We start from the raw sequence: 20426 nt of genomic DNA on the forward strand, positions 1-20426 counted from the left end.
TGTGTGTCGTGGGGTAATGACATCGGAATGAAGCTGAACTGCCAAAAGAAAAACAAAGAAAGAGAGAGAAAAAAAAATAATAGCGTCCTGCGGGTCTCAAACATCTCGTCCTAAGGTGGTGTGTAATGACCATGCAGCGCGCCAAGTGACTATAAAGCCACACGGCTGTCCCGAAGATTGGATGTGAAATTTATATCTTTATACCATATACAACATGAAAAAGTTCATTACTACCACTAAACAGTGATGCCTTCCACTCATGTGGCACAAGATACCTCTATAGTAACATAAAACCTGTCTACAACTCCGTTATTAGGTCAAACAATAACAATCTGGAATTTCAAAGAGATGAGCGAGACGCCATACACCTGGACTAGAGTTAATCAATTCAGCTCCCATTCCTGCAAGTTATTTAAACGTACATGTTCCTACCTATCCTGCTACAGTATAACAATAACCAATGAAGAGAAAAGGAAAGAGCAAACGAAAGGTGGCAAGCGGGACACTGTAACAAGGGGCAATTTACAACATTAAGTGTGACAAAATTAATGAAGCAAACCCAACCTCCAAACTCCAATGCAAAACAAGGGAAATAGAGTAGCTGTGTTCATGACATAAGAGTGAAGCTGAACTGCAGAAAAAAAAGAAAAAAAGAAATAAAAGGGAAAAGTCCTGCGGGACTCGATTAACTTCTCTCCTTCCGGTCGGGCATTATAAACACGCAGCGTGCTAAGCGATTCTGCCACACGGAAGATCCGATGATCTTGTGCGAAACTTAAATCTATCTATGTATGCTATACACAACACAAATTTACATTGATATTCAGTTTTTTGGCTGTATACGTCAAGTGACTGATAGCGCTATTTAACTTCCCACGAGTGGCCGCGTGGATTCGATCAATATACAGTTACAAAGATAAATCGGGAATCGTTTCAACCAGATTCCATTCTCATTTTCAGTGATCGACAACGAAAATAATGTTAAGTAGCGACTTGAAGTAATATTGAGAAATATTCGTGAAGTCCAATTCTTTATACAGTCCTACATAATTCAGATGAAATTGTTTCTGTCATGCAACTAATTGAAAATTTCGTGTGGTGTCGGCGTGTTCAAGTAAGTTGATTGGAAAGGATATGTGAATAAATATTTACCAATAGGTCTTTATATTGTAAAAAAAAAATCAAACATGGCCATGCGGTATTTTAAGAGTCATCTTCACTTTAACATTTGTAATTTCAAGTCCAAGTTGCCTGTCAAAGCAATGTGGTCTCCAACACAAAACAAAGGGATATTGTGTGTGTCTGTGTGTGTGTGTGTACGTTTACATGAAAACGTGATTTCTACATGGACGAAGGTGAATACTCCATAAAAGAAAAAAAGCAAAAGATATAAGTATTTTGTTTCGTGCTCCTTTGGGGTTCGAACCCGTACGTGTGCAACATCACGTCTCTTGTGACGTCGCCTTTATCCTCTCGGCCATGTACGTCTTGACGAGAAAATTTGAGGAACGTAAGCTTATAATGTGAAAGATGATTCAGGAATCGTTTGGTCCACATTCCATTCTCATTTTCAGTTTTTAGCTGCAAAATTATCAACCTGATGAGGAGATTTGAAAAAATAAAATGCATGATTACTGCAGCTTATTGTCTGAGCTACCACATACTTAAGTTTGAGAGGAAATGGAGCAAAATCAGCTGAAATAAAGGTGCTTAAACGTTGTCAAGTCAATGCATGGTTTAAAAAAAAAATCACCTCCCATAGACATAACACGTCAACTTGTCTGATTTTGAGTCTTTACCTTTAATCACAATTTGAAGTATGATGGTAAGTCTTCTCGAACTAAGAGTGTGGAACGGAAGCTTCTACGTGAAAGACGAATCATGACGATCACCCGTGACCGACACATCTTCAAAGGGATCAGTTATTAGAGGTGGAAGCCCTCGTGCCAAGATATTGTCTCAGCAATTCCAAAGCAATGATACCCTTACATTTAGGTATACCATAATTTCCCTCTGAAATCATTGGTATTATTCATGTACAATTGCTTGCCTTGTCTATAAACTTTGCTTTACAAACTTTCAGTGAAAGGTGTCATAACATAATTCTGTAACTCCATTAGCAGTGATTGACTACATAAATAAAGATATATCAAATTGAACGCTTAGCGCGTATAACTAAGGGGGATTTTAGCCTGATGCTGTGCTATTCACTGCTCAGATACCAACAATACTCATCACCTACGGTTACGTATAGAGAAATAGCCATGACGAAAATAAGGTTTTCCTTTTCTTTGGCAGATAGACACACAACCCCTTTGAACACACTATAATTGACAAGGAGGGACATGAAAAGTTCATTACTACTACTAAACAGTGATGCCTTCTAATCATGTGGCACAAGATACCTCTATAGCAACATAAAACCTGTCTACAATTCCGTTATTGGGTCAAACAATAACAACTTGAATTTGAAAGAGACGAGCGAGACGCCATACACCTGGCCTAGAGTTAATTTATTCAGTTGCCATTCCTGCTCCGGTTGTGTTATGTAAATCATTTTCCGACCTGTCTTGTGCAGTGTAACAGGAACAAACGTAGAGAAAAGGAAAGAGAAAACGAAAGGTGGCAAGCGGGGCACTGTATACCAAGGGCAATTTACAACATTACGTATGATAAATGAAGCAAATCCAACCTCCAGCCTCCGACAAAAAAAAGGGGGAACTTGAGTGACTGTGTGTCGTGGGGTAATGACATCGGAATGAAGCTGAACTGCCAAAAGAAAAACAAAGAAAGAGAGAGAAAAAAAAATAATAGCGTCCTGCGGGTCTCAAACATCTCGTCCTAAGGTGGTGTGTAATGACCATGCAGCGCGCCAAGTGACTATAAAGCCACACGGCTGTCCCGAAGATTGGATGTGAAATTTATATCTTTATACCATATACAACATGAAAAAGTTCATTACTACCACTAAACAGTGATGCCTTCCACTCATGTGGCACAAGATACCTCTATAGTAACATAAAACCTGTCTACAACTCTGTTATTAGGTCAAACAATAACAATCTGGAATTTCAAAGAGATGAGCGAGACGCCATACACCTGGACTAGAGTTAATCAATTCAGCTCCCATTCCTGCAAGTTATTTAAACGTACATGTTCCTACCTATCCTGTTACAGTATAACAATAACCAATGAAGAGAAAAGGAAAGAGCAAACGAAAGGTGGCAAGCGGGACACTGTAACAAGGGGCAATTTACAACATTAAGTGTGACAAAATTAATGAAGCAAACCCAATCTCCAAACTCCAATACAAAACAAGGGAAATAGAGCAGCCGTGTTCACGGGTTACGTACACTTGATAAAATAATATGATAAATGACATCGGAGTAAAGCTGAACTGCCGAAAAAAAAAAGAAAAAGAAAGAACTGGAAAAGTCCTGCGGGAGTCGAACTTCTCTCCTTCCGGTATGGCGTTATGAACACCCAGCGCGCTAAGCGATTACGCCATACGGCTGTCCTGAAGATCGAATGAGAAACTTAAATGTATAATAACACTGTCGTTATAGCGTTGACTTGTGATGGCGCTATTCAACTTCCCACAAGTGGCCGCGTGGATTCGACCAATATCCAGTTGCAAAGAACAATCGGGAATTGTTCCGTACAGATTGCATTCTCATTTTCAGTTTTTAACTACAAAATTGTCGACCTAATGAGGAGATTTGAAAATATAAAATACATGATGACTGCAGCTTATTGTCTGAGCTACAAGATACTTAAGTTTCAGAGGAAATGGAGCAAAATCAGCTGAGATAAAGGTGCTTAAACGTTGTCAAGTCAATGCATGGTTTTAAAAAAAATCACCTCCCATAGACAATACACGTAAACTTGTCCGATTTTGTGTCTTTACTTTTAATCACAATTTAAAGTATGATGACGTCATCAAATTTTAAAACCATGACATGGACTTGAAAGGCAAATGTTCAAAGCAAAACATATCTGAATTTGGGGTAATATTAAGCTTAAACAATAGAGATACGAGCAAATGAATGTCAGAAACAGTACCTCAAAAAAATTAATTCCACTTTTTTGATTTCAGATGATGATATGATGACGTCATGAGTTTTCCTGGCAATATCGGTACTTGAAACGTTATTTCCAATTCATATGCTTTTGTAATATGCAAGAGAAATATAGGGTCAATGGACGATTTAAAGAGCTATGGCGAAATAAACAAAGACATGTTTTTTCACTATATTTGCAGAAAGACGCGCGCGCGGAATTTCAACTTTGACGCCAGTGCATTCCTTTGTTATAGGTCAAAATCGATCGGAAATCAATGAATATTGTTACTCAAAGTATCAGAAATCCAAATCGGTCAAAAAAATTGCATTTTCATGTTAGTTACGCCCTCTGCGCGCGAAATTGCGCGGACGGACGCGCACGCGAGAAAATGTTTGAAACGCTTAAAATTGTCTGAAACTTCGAGATTTCCCATTGGGAAGTCGTTTTGAGCCTTTTAAAATTTTGACGCGCGCAAACGCGCGCGTAATGATGACCTGGGTAACTAGCGTTAAAATGTAAGATAGAGCGTGACCTGAACTTTATGTCCACCGAAAATGATACAGAAATGATATCTAGTTATGAAGTTATGATCGATCATGTGACAAGGTCCGAAAATCACAAAATGGCGCCTAGATGACGTCATAGATATGTTACTGTCATGAAAACCTTATTGTGGCTAGATATTGTTATGAGACATGTTGACTGAAAATGTCATGTTATTCCGTAATGTCATTGTTGAGATATTGACGACACAAAATGTGGCAGAAAGAAAGAAGAATAAAAAAAAAGAGAAATTTTGACAATCACAATAGGTGATACGCTGATAGCGTATCACCTAACGAGATATGAAACTCGTCACGCTGACGAGTTAGGTGATACGCTTGGGGTCATCGGGTGTCGGTCATCTGTGATCGACAAAGAAAAGAATGTGATATAGGCACCTTGAAGTTATATTGAGCGTGCATGCAAAACCGTTTTTCTAACCACTCGGCCACGGGACATCCCCGGAAACAGTCAATGCCCACTCTACAGTCGTGGCCGCGTGAACATGTATTGCATTGCTAGACGGAAATGCGGCCTTGTAACGACTGATGTCGCTATGCCATTTCTGGCAACTTGGGAAAAATACGCGCCGTAGACATAAAGCCTATAATCGGCTGGTTTTGATACCTTGCCTTTAATCACAATTTTCAGTGTGATGACGTCATCAAAGTACAAAACAATGACATGGTCTTGAAAGACAATTGTTCAAAGTACAACACCTCCGTCGTCGTCATTACATACTATGATCGGTTTGACAAAGGCAGCCTGCAAAATTTTGCAGCAGTCGAAGCAATGTGGTCTCCAACACAAAAAAGAGGGATATGGTGTGTGTCTGTGTGTCTGTGTGTGTGTATAGGTGCGTTTATATACGAACGTGATTTCTACATGGACGAATATGTAATACAAAATTGAAGAAAAAAAGTAAAATAGCTAAGTATTTTGTTTCGTGATCTTGTGGGGTTCGAACCCGCAACCTCACGTCTCTGAGACGTCGCCTTTAACCACTCGGCCATACGTCTCGGCGAGAAAATATGAGGAACGTAAACTTATGTATGTGAAAGATGAATCGGGAATCGTTTTGTCCACATTCCATTCTCATTTTCAGTTTTAAACTGCAAAATTGTCAACCTGATGATGAGATTTCAAAATATAAAATGCATGATTACTGAAGCTTATTGTCTCAGCTACAACATACTTAAGTTTCAGAGGAAATGAAGCAAAATCAGCTGAGATAAAGGTGCTTAAACGTTGTCAAGTCAATGCATGGTTTAAAAAAAATCACCTCCCATAGACATAACACGTAAACTTGTCCGATTTGGCATCTTTACCTTTAATCACAATTTAAGGTATGATGACGTCATCAAATTTCAAAACCATGACTTGGACTTAAAAGGCAAATGTTCAAAGTACAACATATATGAATTTGGGATAATATTGAGCTTAAACAACAGAGATACGAGCAAACGAATGTCAGAAACAGTACCTCAAAAAAATTTCAGATGATGATATGATGACGTCGTAATGTATTTAGGGAAATATTGATACTTGAAACGTTATTTTTAATTCATATGCTTTTGTAATATGCAATAAAAACATAGGGTCACCTGACGTTTTAAAGAGCTATGGCGAAATAAACAAAGACATGTTTTTCGCTATATTTCCACATAGACGCGCACACGAAATTTCAACTTTGACGCCAGCGCATTCCTTTGTTATAGGTCGAAATTGATCGGAAATCAATGGATATTGTTACTTAATGTATCAAGAATCCAAATCTGTCAAAAAATGTGCATTTTCATGTTGCTTACGCGCACTGCGTGCGGAAATGCGCGGACGGACGCGAACGCGCGGAACGCTTAAAATTGTCTGAAACTTCGAGATTTCCCATTGGGAAGTCGTTTTGAGCCTTTTAAAATTTTGACGCGCGCAAACGCGCGCGTAATGATGACCTGGGTAACTAGCGTTAAAATGTAAGATAGAGCGTGACCTGAACTTTATGTCCACCGAAAATGATACAGAAATGATATCTAGTTATGAAGTTATGATCGATCATGTGACAAGGTCCGAAAATCACAAAATGGCGCCTAGATGACGTCATAGATATGTTACTGTCATGAAAACCTTATTGTGGCTAGATATTGTTATGAGACATGTTGACTGAAAATGTCATGTTATTCCGTAATGTCATTGTTGAGATATTGACGACACAAAATGTGGCAGAAAGAAAGAAGAATAAAAAAAAAGAGAAATTTTGACAATCACAATAGGTGATACGCTGATAGCGTATCACCTAACGAGATATGAAACTCGTCACGCTGACGAGTTAGGTGATACGCTTGGGGTCATCGGGTGTCGGTCATCTGTGATCGACAAAGAAAAGAATGTGATATAGGCACCTTGAAGTTATATTGAGCGTGCATGCAAAACCGTTTTTCTAACCACTCGGCCACGGGACATCCCCGGAAACAGTCAATGCCCACTCTACAGTCGTGGCCGCGTGAACATGTATTGCATTGCTAGACGGAAATGCGGCCTTGTAACGACTGATGTCGCTATGCCATTTCTGGCAACTTGGGAAAAATACGCGCCGTAGACATAAAGCCTATAATCGGCTGGTTTTGATACCTTGCCTTTAATCACAATTTTCAGTGTGATGACGTCATCAAAGTACAAAACAATGACATGGTCTTGAAAGACAATTGTTCAAAGTACAACACCTCCGTCGTCGTCATTACATACTATGATCGGTTTGACAAAGGCAGCCTGCAAAATTTTGCAGCAGTCGAAGCAATGTGGTCTCCAACACAAAAAAGAGGGATATGGTGTGTGTCTGTGTGTCTGTGTGTGTGTATAGGTGCGTTTATATACGAACGTGATTTCTACATGGACGAATATGTAATACAAAATTGAAGAAAAAAAGTAAAATAGCTAAGTATTTTGTTTCGTGATCTTGTGGGGTTCGAACCCGCAACCTCACGTCTCTGAGACGTCGCCTTTAACCACTCGGCCATACGTCTCGGCGAGAAAATATGAGGAACGTAAACTTATGTATGTGAAAGATGAATCGGGAATCGTTTTGTCCACATTCCATTCTCATTTTCAGTTTTAAACTGCAAAATTGTCAACCTGATGATGAGATTTCAAAATATAAAATGCATGATTACTGAAGCTTATTGTCTCAGCTACAACATACTTAAGTTTCAGAGGAAATGAAGCAAAATCAGCTGAGATAAAGGTGCTTAAACGTTGTCAAGTCAATGCATGGTTTAAAAAAAATCACCTCCCATAGACATAACACGTAAACTTGTCCGATTTGGCATCTTTACCTTTAATCACAATTTAAGGTATGATGACGTCATCAAATTTCAAAACCATGACTTGGACTTAAAAGGCAAATGTTCAAAGTACAACATATATGAATTTGGGATAATATTGAGCTTAAACAACAGAGATACGAGCAAACGAATGTCAGAAACAGTACCTCAAAAAAATTTCAGATGATGATATGATGACGTCGTAATGTATTTAGGGAAATATTGATACTTGAAACGTTATTTTTAATTCATATGCTTTTGTAATATGCAATAAAAACATAGGGTCACCTGACGTTTTAAAGAGCTATGGCGAAATAAACAAAGACATGTTTTTCGCTATATTTCCACATAGACGCGCACACGAAATTTCAACTTTGACGCCAGCGCATTCCTTTGTTATAGGTCGAAATTGATCGGAAATCAATGGATATTGTTACTTAATGTATCAAGAATCCAAATCTGTCAAAAAATGTGCATTTTCATGTTGCTTACGCGCACTGCGTGCGGAAATGCGCGGACGGACGCGAACGCGCGGAACGCTTAAAATTGTCTGAAACTTCGAGATTTCCCATTGGGAAGTCGTTTTGAGCCTTTTAAAATTTTGACGCGCGCAAACGCGCGCGTAATGATGACCTTGGTAACTAGCGTTAAAACGTAAGATAGAGCCTGACCTGAACTTTATGTCCACCGAAAATGATACAGAAATGATATCTAGTTATGAAGTTATGATCGATCATGTGACAAGGTCCGAAAATCACAAAATGGCGCCTAGATGACGTCATAGATATGTTACTGTCATGAAAACCTTATTGTGGCTAGATATTGTCATGAGACATGTTGACTGAAAATGTCATGTTATTCCGTCATGTAAATGTTGAGATATTCACGACACAAAAATGTGCCAGAAAGAAAGAAGAATAAAAAGAAAGAAAGGAAGATTTTGACAAACACAATAGGTGATACGCTAAAAGCGTATCACCTAAAAAGAGAAATTTTGACAATCACAATAGGTGATACGCTGATAGCGTATCACCTAATAATAATGATGATAATAATTCATGAATCACCATCCAATCTGATCCCTGTTTTGCAGGCTTCACAATCACTCCAATCCCCTACCTAAAAGACAACTATGCATACCTGGTAGAAGATACAGTAACCCAGGTTGCCGTGGTGATCGATCCAGGTGATGCTGATGCTGTGCAGGTCAGTCGAACTGCACATACGTACACTGTATATGTCTACCACCATTTCTCTTGTGCAAATCAGACGGGGATTTTGCTGCAGAAGTTATTGTCTTGTCATGAAATTGGCAACTCTGAATTTTACGGCATATCTTAATATTGGAGAAAGATGGCACTGGTTGTATAGATTAAGTATGTACAAAGTTAGAAAGATATTTTCAAAAATGTGTAAATGTGAGCAAGACACAAGGACTTTAATCTTCTTATTTGTATGTTCCCAATTTCAGTACAGTCATTGTATCAGTATTCAAAAATAGTTATTGCATTGTATCAGGCATTTTGAAAATTCTGCAACCAGAACAACTAGATAAATAGTGGGCGCAAGTGAAATAACTATAAACTTATTTTTATTATACCTCATGAAACATCAACCATCAATTGTTAATTTGATGATATAATTACTGAGGTACAATTTAAAACAGCTACCAAAGGGTAGAAATGAAGGAAAAATCAGAGTGAGAGTGCACTGAATTGGAGTTTCTGTAGAATGACTTTTGATTCTAGCATAATTTCTGTTGTGTCAAACCTGAGCAGGAAAATTACATTAGCATTGCAAGTCAATGAAAAATTGAGTGCTGTATTCTTGAATGCCTCATTTCTGTTGTTGGCATTGTTGCTTTTGTTTCATTTGAAGTTCTCCTTGCGTCTGATTTGTTCCTTCAGACAGTGGTTGCTAGGCAAGGTGTTCCTCTGTCCGCTATCTTCACCACACACAGACACTGGTAAGTTTCCCCTGTGTACTGTGTACTCCAGCCTTGTTACCTTTAGCTCTTCATCTGGTTTCAAATTGTAAAATGCCGTTTGTAGCCTTGAAAAATTATGACATTGACTTTTGTCTTGCGAGTAATTTGTCCAATGCCTTGAAAGTCAGGGGTATGACTCAGCTTAGTTATTGAAACACCATGTATTTCACATTTGCAGATAACCTTCATATACTGATATGTATGTATGTATGTGTGCCTGTTTATATATCAATGCAGGTTTGTATTATATGTGCAGTGTGTATTTTTGTGTACAAATTTAAGAATCTATGCATACACCATGTACCTGGTAGTGGTACACATTCAAATTGCCCCTGAATGTCATGCAAGATTTCCATGTTTACAACCTTTTCGGTGAATACAACTCTATACATACTGGTATGTAAATCAGTGTACACCATAGCAAATAAGACACAGCGTTGTGCTGCTATGCTCAAAGGACTTTTCACAGTATTTGACAGCTGTTGTGCATATTGCATCTTACACTTGGTATTCCACTTGGTATTCCACTCCCGGCAGGGATCACTCAGGTGGTAACAAGAAGCTGAAATCGATACACCATGATCTGGCCATCTATGGGAACGCAGAGGACAGAGTGCCTGGATCGACACAGTAAGTGTCATCAAGGACAACCCACCCAGTGGGATGATGCACATTTTGATGAATTAAAGATAATATAAAGTTTTGGTACCTCAAAAGTTTCCCTGAGTTTCCTTGTCTTAGTTTGTGTTTCAGGTTAAAGTACCTTTCATATAACTAACACTGTGAGGCTTACTCGCCCCAAAGTGCTCTCATGTCTTAGTAATCATGCAATAATGGTTTCGTACAATACGTGTATATTGATTGTCGCGGTACTGCGTCGAGTCAAACTAACGGCTCGTTTGAATTTTTCAGAGCCCGCTCTGCTCTGGTACGAAACCATTATTGCATGATTACTATAAAGATATGAGAGCACTTTGGGGCGAGTAAGTCTCACAGTGTTGTAATAGTTATATGAAAGGTACTTTAACCTGAAACACTAACTAAGGCAAGGAAACTCAGGGAAACTTTTGAGGTACCAAAACTTTATATTATCTTTAAGTTGATTTAGATCATTAACCAATGATTGACCTTTAACCCTCTTTGCGGACAGGAAATATTTTCCATTTTACTTCTATTAATTACGTCAAGCAACATCATTATTTGACTCAAAGACCTGTTCTGCTTGAGCACTGTTTTATTTGTTAATGTCTATTTTAGCCATAACAGGGGGTCTTCAGTATGTCCAACAATAGCTGATTTATGAACTGACACAGCAATGCACCTGACTTATTTGCACAACCCATTGAATCATCTTTTCTTCTTGTTTTATAGGAAGCTCTCCAGTTATGGCCAACGTGAGTTACAGTGGTTTAAAACCGAACAGATTTATACCTGTAGGAATTTGTTGCATGAAAACAATGTTTAAGTTGAATCTTTATTTTGACAACCTCTACTTTCTACCCGTCTTTTCAGGCAAGCAATGGAATTATTTCTATCCTCAACAGGAAATTACATAAAGTGTATACATTTCAATATTTGTAGAATATGTATATTACTTTTTTTGTGTGTGATATACTTTTTGCACTTATATTCTTTGTTGAAAATGAAAATAAAGAAAAAAAAATGAATAATAGACATTCCTAACTCTATGGTTCAAGAATTAGTTGTCAACCAAAGTGTGGTGGCCTTGCACCAAGACCTTTGACCTATCACCACTATCATGTTTGCACAATCGGCAGTTTTTGTCTACCATGTCCACGAACTTACATCATCACTGGACATTTTTACTCGTAGCGATGTATGGAAATGCCTCTTATTTTTTGCACATAATTAGAGTGATCTTTGACCTTGACTTATGACCTTTCACCGCTATCACGTCGTGGAAATATTTCCTATTCATTTCTACCTTCACTACAATTCGTATTGCCTGTGGACATTCCCCTCATAGTTAAAACTGAAAGTAAATGCCAGTTGTAGCCAAAGCGCAGTGACCTCTGATCACCTTGGACCTTGAGGGATTTTGAAAAAAAAGGAATTAAAATTAGTGCATCTTTACTTGAAGCATAATACCTGGGCCAATTACCAGGAAAATTTATTGAGTATTGAATGCTACTGAAATGGCACTAACTGCATGTGTGATGGTAGAGGGACGGTGGATAATTTGGCAACACAATGCCTCGGGTATCCTTTGGGTCAAGTCATAACAAAATAATCAGTATACCACTCGTAAATAATCAATTCCAATACTTGCCTTTGATACAAAAAACAAGAAAAATTGTAGCCATGAAACATGATGGACTTATGAGACAATTTAATTATCCTATCAGTAGAATTTTCATCTTTATATCAATGCTTGTATAGCAATGCACAATTATAAAATATGTCAAACATACTTCAACCTGCAGCAAAATTGGGGATGGCGAGAGTGTACAAATTGGCAACCTAAAATTCACCGCCCTGTTCACTCCCGGGCACACAGTTGGTAAGTCAACACCCCTGTGAAGAACATGCTAGGGGTCCAGCAAGGGTTTTACAGCCATTATAACTGCAAGTAGTGCATTTCCTTTTGTGACCTTTATATATCTGAAAAAAAAAAAATGCTCAGTGAACTTACAGCATCAAATCAACAAAACTAAATTATTCTCCACTTGGCGCAAAGCGGAACGAAGGAGATCATTGAAACAGTACCGTATTTCTCTTTTATAAAGTGTTACTGCATCTGTGTTGTGAATCCTGTCTATTCCTGTGGTAACTAGAAAGCATCTATAGTAAAGGTATCGCCACAAATCATGTGACAGAATTTGTTGACACAGTCTCCTGCAGTGTATAAAGACATAATATTAGTACAACTTGAGCAAAGTACATGAGGCAAAAGGTTGTTTCAAGAAAATATTTAGATAGATGTCACGTTATCATTTCAGCACAACAGAAAGCACAGGGAGTGAAATATTTGAGAATTTGCAAAGGCCTTCAACTGTTTCAGTGCACATATGATATAGTTTATTGGCATCCCAATAATTTGGGTACTCTGGCCTTGTTTGTTTGTTTGTTTGTTTGTTTGTTTTTTGACCCATTTCTTTGTCCACAAGTGGGGGCAAGTAGAGAATATGATCATGCATTCTCATATGGCATAAAATGTAATTGTGCATACTGTAAAACCAGATACTTTCAGATGCATGAAACTATTACGAATTTTGCGAAGAACCAAGATTAGCAAGTTATTATTTCTTTTGATGCATTGAATACCAGTGCCAATTTGCAAAAGTTTCATCCTGGAAAAAAGAGAAAAAATGCCTGTCCCCCCAATTCACAAAAGTTTCATGATGCAAATGTTTCTGGTTGTACAATTTATTTGCAGAATTGTTATGTTAGTTTGCATCGGTTCAAAGTGCTAGCCATCATATCTCCCACAGGTCACACAGTATACCTGTTAACGTGTGCGCAGCAGGGGTCGCCTGGATGTCTCTTTACCGGTGACTTGCTGTTTCTAGCCGGCAATGGTAAGAAGGCTCGAGTTCCAAACAGTGAATGTAGCATCAAGGAGAGCAACGTGTGAACATAGCTGCCACATTCCCCAGACAGCCCAGACTCTGCCTTTTAATCACAAAATGGTGATTGATGATTACTGTAAAACACGATATTTTCGCAGCATAAAATTTTTGCCAATTGGAGCTGACGGCCTTTTTCGGGGCAGGAAATATTCGCGAGTTACCCCTAACATTCAATGCATATAGTGTAGACAAGAACTTCAGGTGCATTTTGATTTCGCAAATCTTGGCTCTTGCGAAATTCGCGAAATCAAAATGCACACGAACACTCCTCGTTTTACAGTAATCACCTATGAAGACCAATCACCTCTTAGTCACCAATTGGTGATCCGTGGGATCCGCTGCTTTAACCCGTTCCATACTAAATTTTGAAATCCCCATAGACTTAATACACAGGCCACCAGGATTGCGTATGGAACAGGTTAATTAATTTGCCAGTATTAGCACATGCGTGTATGTGTGTATACATATAAATTATATACGTAGAGAGAGGGGGAGAGAGAGAGAGAGAGAGAGAGAGAGGGAAAGAGATAATGAGAGAGAATACATAAATACATATACACACATACATATTAAATATGAATAAACTGTGATCATGCAATCAACTTCACGACAATGGGCTTTGAATTAATGGACAACATGGAGATTGTACACCTCCTTTGCTGTGTCTAAACTGACTGTACATGTAAAAGTTTACACACACACACACACACATATATACATGTAATTAAATATGAATAGAATATGAGCATACAATCAACTAGTGGGTTTTGAATCAGACAGCCATGGAGTTACACCTGCTTTGGTATGTCTAAACTGACATTAAAAGTTCTTTGGGGAAGTGGAAGTGACTAACAAACAGCCTTCGATATTACAGTTATTAAAGTGAATTGGCACATAGGGGATTGAACAGTAGCATATTTCATTAATGATTTATTTCTGACAAACTTCTGAGGAAACGTAACATCTGCGTGGCTCATCTTCTTCTGCGTTGTCTGTGTCATCCAGGTCGGATGTTTGAAGGTCCACCATCTCAGATGCTGTCAAGTTTAGATAAGGTGTGTGAATTACCAGACGACACAGCCATATATCCAGGTACGTGACCCTTGTTTGTTGACATTTTTATGAAGAGGCGCTGAAGAGTTTTCAACACGTAATGTATGGATGTCTGAGTGAGAATTTTACTATGTATGTGAGAGTGTGAGTGTATCATATGTCAATGTCTTTTTTAGCCAAGATGAACAAATTAACTACATGTTGTTTAGTAATCAATTAGCATCCTCTTTGATATTCAATGCTGAAGGCAGCTTCTAGCCGAAGTACTTCTGCTGGCAACTCCCGTTAGTAACGAAGTCCTCGTAACTGACAGGTTTCTTGTGTTATATCAAAATTTCTTTGCAGCCGCACAATAAAAGCTTGTTAAGATATTCAGATAGAAATACATTTGATGACCTGAATTTTCACTTCCTTATAATGACACTTAATTTTGTTATGACAGGAATGCACTTTCTGATGTAGTGTGATGTATGACATAGCTTTTGTCAGTGTGAGGAGATAAAAGGGTGCGAATGTGGTACCTTTCCTAGATGAGTTGCTGGTTTATTGCCTCTGACAAGGAGGTTATGTTTTTGTCGGTGTTGGTTTGTTTGTCTGTTTGTCTGTGTGTGAAATAATTCAAAAAGTTGAGAAAGGATTTGAATGAAAATTGTAGCAAAAGTTGATATTGATACAAGGACAGATGATTAAATTTTGGTAGTGATCAGGGAATTTTATGAATTTTTGAAGGATTTTTATATCTTCTGGCAAATAGGGTCAATGAACTTGGGAGTTCAAGCTGCGTTGTATTTGAAGTTCGCATACGCGCAATGAAGCATACATGTGCTCTGCTCGAGGCGCTGCGCTGCAGGAAGCTGATGAGGTAAATACTTGTACAAGGCTTCTTTATCATTGGGAAATTGAGTGATTTTCAGCGGCAATTTTCAGCATGCGTGTATGGGTAGAAATGGGCTGCTTCGCCGAGGTCTGCACTCTCGAAATACAGTGGACTCCCATTACAATGAAGTCCTTGGGACCGGCAGTTTTCTTGTTATATCGAAATCTCATTATAACCGAACAAATCAGCAATAAAAATACATAAAGTGGATAATGTTGCGGCCTGAAATTTTATTTCGTTGTATGTGGAATTTCGTTATTACCGTGTTCATTATAACGGGAGTGCACTGTAATTTTCCAGTTTACTGGGTCCAAAGTTCTATACATCCCTGACCCCCCCCCCCCATGATGTTTTCAAATCATTGTTATAAATGTCCATTAACTGTAACTTGTGTTAAACAGGAACTTTTCCCAAATGTGTGTGAGGTCAGTGAGTGCAGAATGATCTGTGAAACACTCATATTGGCAGTTTGAGGGAGATCTCGCAATCTTTTTTAAAGTTATGAATTGACATTAAATTCTATTGTGTTAAGTTCCAGTAAATTCTGTGTGCTGCCCTCTCCAGATGCAAACTCTACAAGTTCTGATGTCACAGTAGAAGAAACAAGGAATGTTTGTGTGCATTTTAACCCGTTCAGGACGGACTAATTTTGGTACAACATGCATTTCCCATAGACACCTGCCCGAGTATACTTGGGACTCGTCCTCAAGGGGTTCATTTCGCGAATTTCGCGAGAGCCAAGATTCACAAAATTAAAATGCATGTGAAAGTTCTTGTCTACACTATGCGCATTGAATTTTAGGGGCAACTCGCGAAAATTTCATGCCGCGAAAATATTGTTTTACTGGAATTCCGTAAAGGAGGCGGGGGAAGGGCGCAAATTTCTGGTGCCACTTCCAAGTTTCATTAAAAAAAAAAGCCGTAACAGGAATTTTCTCGTACCGCTTCTGGGGTTAATTGGCTGACAAGCGAAAAAAAAAAAGGAGAAGGCTTAAGTTCAAATTTTCTGGTTTTCATGCATACTTTTATTTTAAAAAATAAATGAATAAAGGGGGGCTTTTTTTCTTTTATTGAAAAAAAGAAAAGAAAACAAATTAAAGGTTGATGCCCCCGGTGAGCACCCCCACCCCCCCCCCCCCCCCCTGGATCCGCCATTGATGCCTGTTCACCGATCGTTGCCTTGAAGAAAGGCTAGAACTTTTCCTTCTCATTATCACAATCTTGTATTCCATTACACCAATCTTCTCTCTCTCTCCTCCCACAGGTCATGAATATGCACTAGATGACTTGGAGTTTGCCCTGCATATTGACCCTGAAAATGAAGCTGTTAAGGTGAGGACTTTATGGTCTTTCTGGTCACTGAGCATTAATCACCCCCATTGCAGGCTGACTTACAGTACCTGTTGATTACCTATTCAACTCTGGGGTCCAATGGGGAGAATTCCACTTTATATCAGCAATGACGATCACCAATTTTTTAGAATGAAAGGCACTGAAACCAAATGAAATTTGCAAGCATGTAAATGCCAATCCCAAATTACTCTACATGTCTTTGTTTCATTATATTTCTACTTATTAAAGCCCACCATCCTTTTGCATACCGGTATGTCTGCTTCAATAGATCTGTATCATCTTTGTTTGCCCAGTGTATTTTGTTTGATTTGCCTTGTACTTTTTTTCTCCCATCTCTTACATGTACATATTTAGGCAAGATATGGCACTCCAACTGTTGAAAAAAATCACACCTATACATTTTTATTTGTACAATAGGCTTTTTGAAATTTGTATTCAAAGAAGAATGTAGGCCATTCATGTACTTACTGTGTTGCATGTGCTGCATATATCTCAATACATGAATTCATCTGTATCTCTCCCCTGTCAATCACACTGTGCAGAGAAAACTGAATTGGGTTAAAGGAAGGAGAAAGGACACAAAGATAACAGTAAGTATACATTTTTGTGCTTGCAGCAATATTGAGAAACATTTCACATTCTGCCCTTCTTATCCTAAATAAGAGTTCACCTTGCCATTTGCACAAGTAATAGCATATATTGAACTAAATTGTACCTAGTTCTGGGAATTTGATGTCGAATATTTACATGATAGCATTTAAGCCATGTCTTCATCAGATTATACAGTCTGTAACATGTACTTTGCTTAAGTCAAATCTATTTGGACTCACTTAGTAGCTTGGACTTATGGAAAAATTTGACTTATGAGGGATTAAAATCCATAGATTATGAAGAGAAGAGGACTTGAAAAGACCTTCGACTTAATTAAATTGATTATTCCCCTTATGCAAGGTCAACTATTGCAAGGTTGACTTTATTTGCTCAATACTTCTGTAGACAAGTGCAGTACAGTACAGTAGTTGTGGCTTGTCATCTCTTAACCTGTTGAGGACGAGTCCCAAGTATACTTGGGCAAGTGTCTATGGCAAATGCATGTTGTAGCAAAATCAGCCCATCTTCAACTGGTTAAAGGGATGGTAGTACATTGTATTGGTGGAGATGAGGATTGGGCATTTAACTTTTTGTGAGATACCAAGAAGCCACTTATGATATAATACAGAGCATACCATTCCAATAGGAATGCAAAGTTTATTTGATGAAAATCGGTGTTGGAATGGCTGAGACATCCAAAAAACAAAGTAAAACAAAGTGATCCTAATAGAAAGTGGGTCCCGTCTTTATGATCGCTCTGTTTTGGATATTTTAGCCATTTCAAGACCAATTTTCATCAAATAAATGTTGAATCCCTGTGGGAATTACATGGTCTTTCATAGTTTCCCAATATCTCACCAAAAAAAGTTAGAAACTTAAAGTTAGGTCTCAGCCAAAAGTATATGATCCCTTAACCCTAAAAAGACTGGGCTATTTTGGAAGCTCGAAAGACTGGGGGGGGGGGGGGGGGGAGGGGGCCTAAATGGCCCCCCCTTAAGGTCTCGGCCGTGGATCGCGCGATCGCCGCGGAAATTTGCACAATGGTAGTGTGCGATGTAATCTACAAGTTCGTATATTTAAATTTTCCAAAATAGTCTTCTTTTATTTCATTTTGATTAATTATGCTAATTTATGCGAGAAATCAGACTTTTTTATCTAAATCAGTAAATAAAGCTCCAAAAGTGCTCATTTTTGGCCTAGATATTCTTTGTAGCATTCTTAGCAAATGTACTTCAAAAAAAATTCGGTATCAAAATTAATTTCTTATTCATTTTATTGTTTTATGAATTTCTTATGTATTTCTTTGTTTTTTCGACCTTTTGTTTTTGTTGTTTTTTCGACCTTTTGTTTTTGTTGTTTTTTTCAGCAAAATTTGTGGCAGACCCTTTTTGAAGCATAATCCTACTAAAACAAATTGATTTTAGCCATTGAGAGTAAAAATAAGCATATTTATATGAACCATGTGATAAAACTCAATTTGTATTGACTTTGTACACAAAATCACATTTTGGAGCCATTTTCGGTCTCATGTGCATGTACAAAAAGTTATGTAACTTCGGAACCGTACCCCCGGGCGTCACAAATTTGGTGTCAAAATGTGCGGGAAACTCGAAAGAAAAAAGTCATAGAGCATCGCAGCGAGAGCATTGCGTGTTGCTGAGTAATCGCGCGAAATGTCGAGGGGGGGGGCCTTTTAGGCCCCCCCCCCAGTCTTTTTAGGGTTAAAACTGTGTATAACCACTCTGTTCCCAATCTGCAGAGCCCCTCGAGTCTGGGTGAGGAGAAATCCTACAATCCGTTCCTCAGAACGTCCCAAGAGAACATCCTCCGGCTGGCGGATCCGGAGTACCAGACGGCCACCGACCGCCAAGCCCTGCGAGCCAAGGCTCTCTTCTTCCTGCGCAAGAGCAAGGACAATTTTAGATACAAGCTTTGATTGCTCGAATTCCACTCGTTGCCATACAGTGGCACACTTTTGTGTCTAATAGGCCTTCACTTACATTCTACACACATTTTAAGAATGGAGAAGAGGTGACCATCCAGCAAAGCGACTGTTCTAGTAATGTCAGTCTTAAAGGACAAGTTCACCTTCATAGACATGTGAATTGAGGGAATGCAACTACAATTGTACATTGTATATCACTAGACCACATCAATGAAAGTTTGAGGAAAATCGGACAATCCGTTCAAGTTATGAATTTTTGAAGTTCCTGCTCAGTCACTGCTGGATGATAAGACTACAGGGGAAACTCGGTATAACGAACACTGATATAACGAGATATCGGTTATTACGAGGAAATTTTCCCGGTCCCAAATTTCCTTCCACACAAGTCTATGTAAAATGCTACTCTTATAGCGAGATCGGCTATAACGAAATAACTGCTATAACGAGATAAATTTTGTGACTTCCAAACAAAGAAAAACATAGCCAATCAAACCTGTTATAGCGAGGTAAAGCAAAATGTCCTCGGTTAAAGCTTTATTCGCCTGTGGTATCACCTTCCGAGATTGTAAAGCGCGATGCGCCAAAAACTGTCTTGTACACACATATTTTCTTCAGTGCACTCCAGCTAGCACCGCATGTTGTACGTGTATGTGTGTGTGTGCGCACACCCTGATACATGCAGAAAATGTGGTGGGACGCGTCCATATGTATACATGACATCATCATGACGATTAGCATGTGTGAGGCAATCTGATGCTGTGATTGGCTTTCTACGTAGGGAATTCCCCATCTTCACACACACGCAGTCATAATGTACATACAGAATGTGTCACATACACACACAGCATTGCGCAGACCATATATTCCACACACCCATACCATAACCACATACTAATCCACAGACGATCTTGACACAATCGCAAGCTATATAATTTACAGATTCAAACATCTATTAATAAGAAACACAGTCTTGATATTGGATTTCATTGGCGAAAAAACATCTTCTTACCCATAAAGGTGAGTAATTCCCTCACACACATTATCAAGTTATCAGTATTGATTGAAAGATGATGGGTAGTCCCACATGTGCAAATTAATGTCTTTATGTTAT

At 38.5% G+C, this 20426-nt stretch overlaps 1 protein-coding gene across 1 annotated transcript in view; it reads left to right on the top strand.

Annotated features, from left to right (window-relative positions):
* Positions 1 to 19306, top strand: part of LOC139732011 (probable hydrolase PNKD) — a 43478-nt gene extending 24172 nt beyond the window's left edge. The window contains exons 3-11 of the mRNA XM_071642883.1: positions 9013 to 9125; positions 9827 to 9885; positions 10444 to 10536; positions 12351 to 12427; positions 13359 to 13445; positions 14502 to 14588; positions 16691 to 16758; positions 17322 to 17369; positions 19130 to 19306. Of these exons, the coding sequence (XP_071498984.1) occupies positions 9013 to 9125; positions 9827 to 9885; positions 10444 to 10536; positions 12351 to 12427; positions 13359 to 13445; positions 14502 to 14588; positions 16691 to 16758; positions 17322 to 17369; positions 19130 to 19306 (809 nt within the window). The remainder of the gene's footprint in view (positions 1 to 9012; positions 9126 to 9826; positions 9886 to 10443; positions 10537 to 12350; positions 12428 to 13358; positions 13446 to 14501; positions 14589 to 16690; positions 16759 to 17321; positions 17370 to 19129) is intronic.
* The last annotated feature ends 1120 nt before the right edge of the window (positions 19307 to 20426 follow it).

The sequence above is a fragment of the Diadema antillarum genome, unplaced genomic scaffold (assembly GCF_040938485.1).
Source record: "Diadema antillarum isolate AM-2024a unplaced genomic scaffold, OU_Dant_1.0 seq00000396_RagTag, whole genome shotgun sequence".
NCBI lineage: Eukaryota > Metazoa > Echinodermata > Echinoidea > Diadematoida > Diadematidae > Diadema > Diadema antillarum.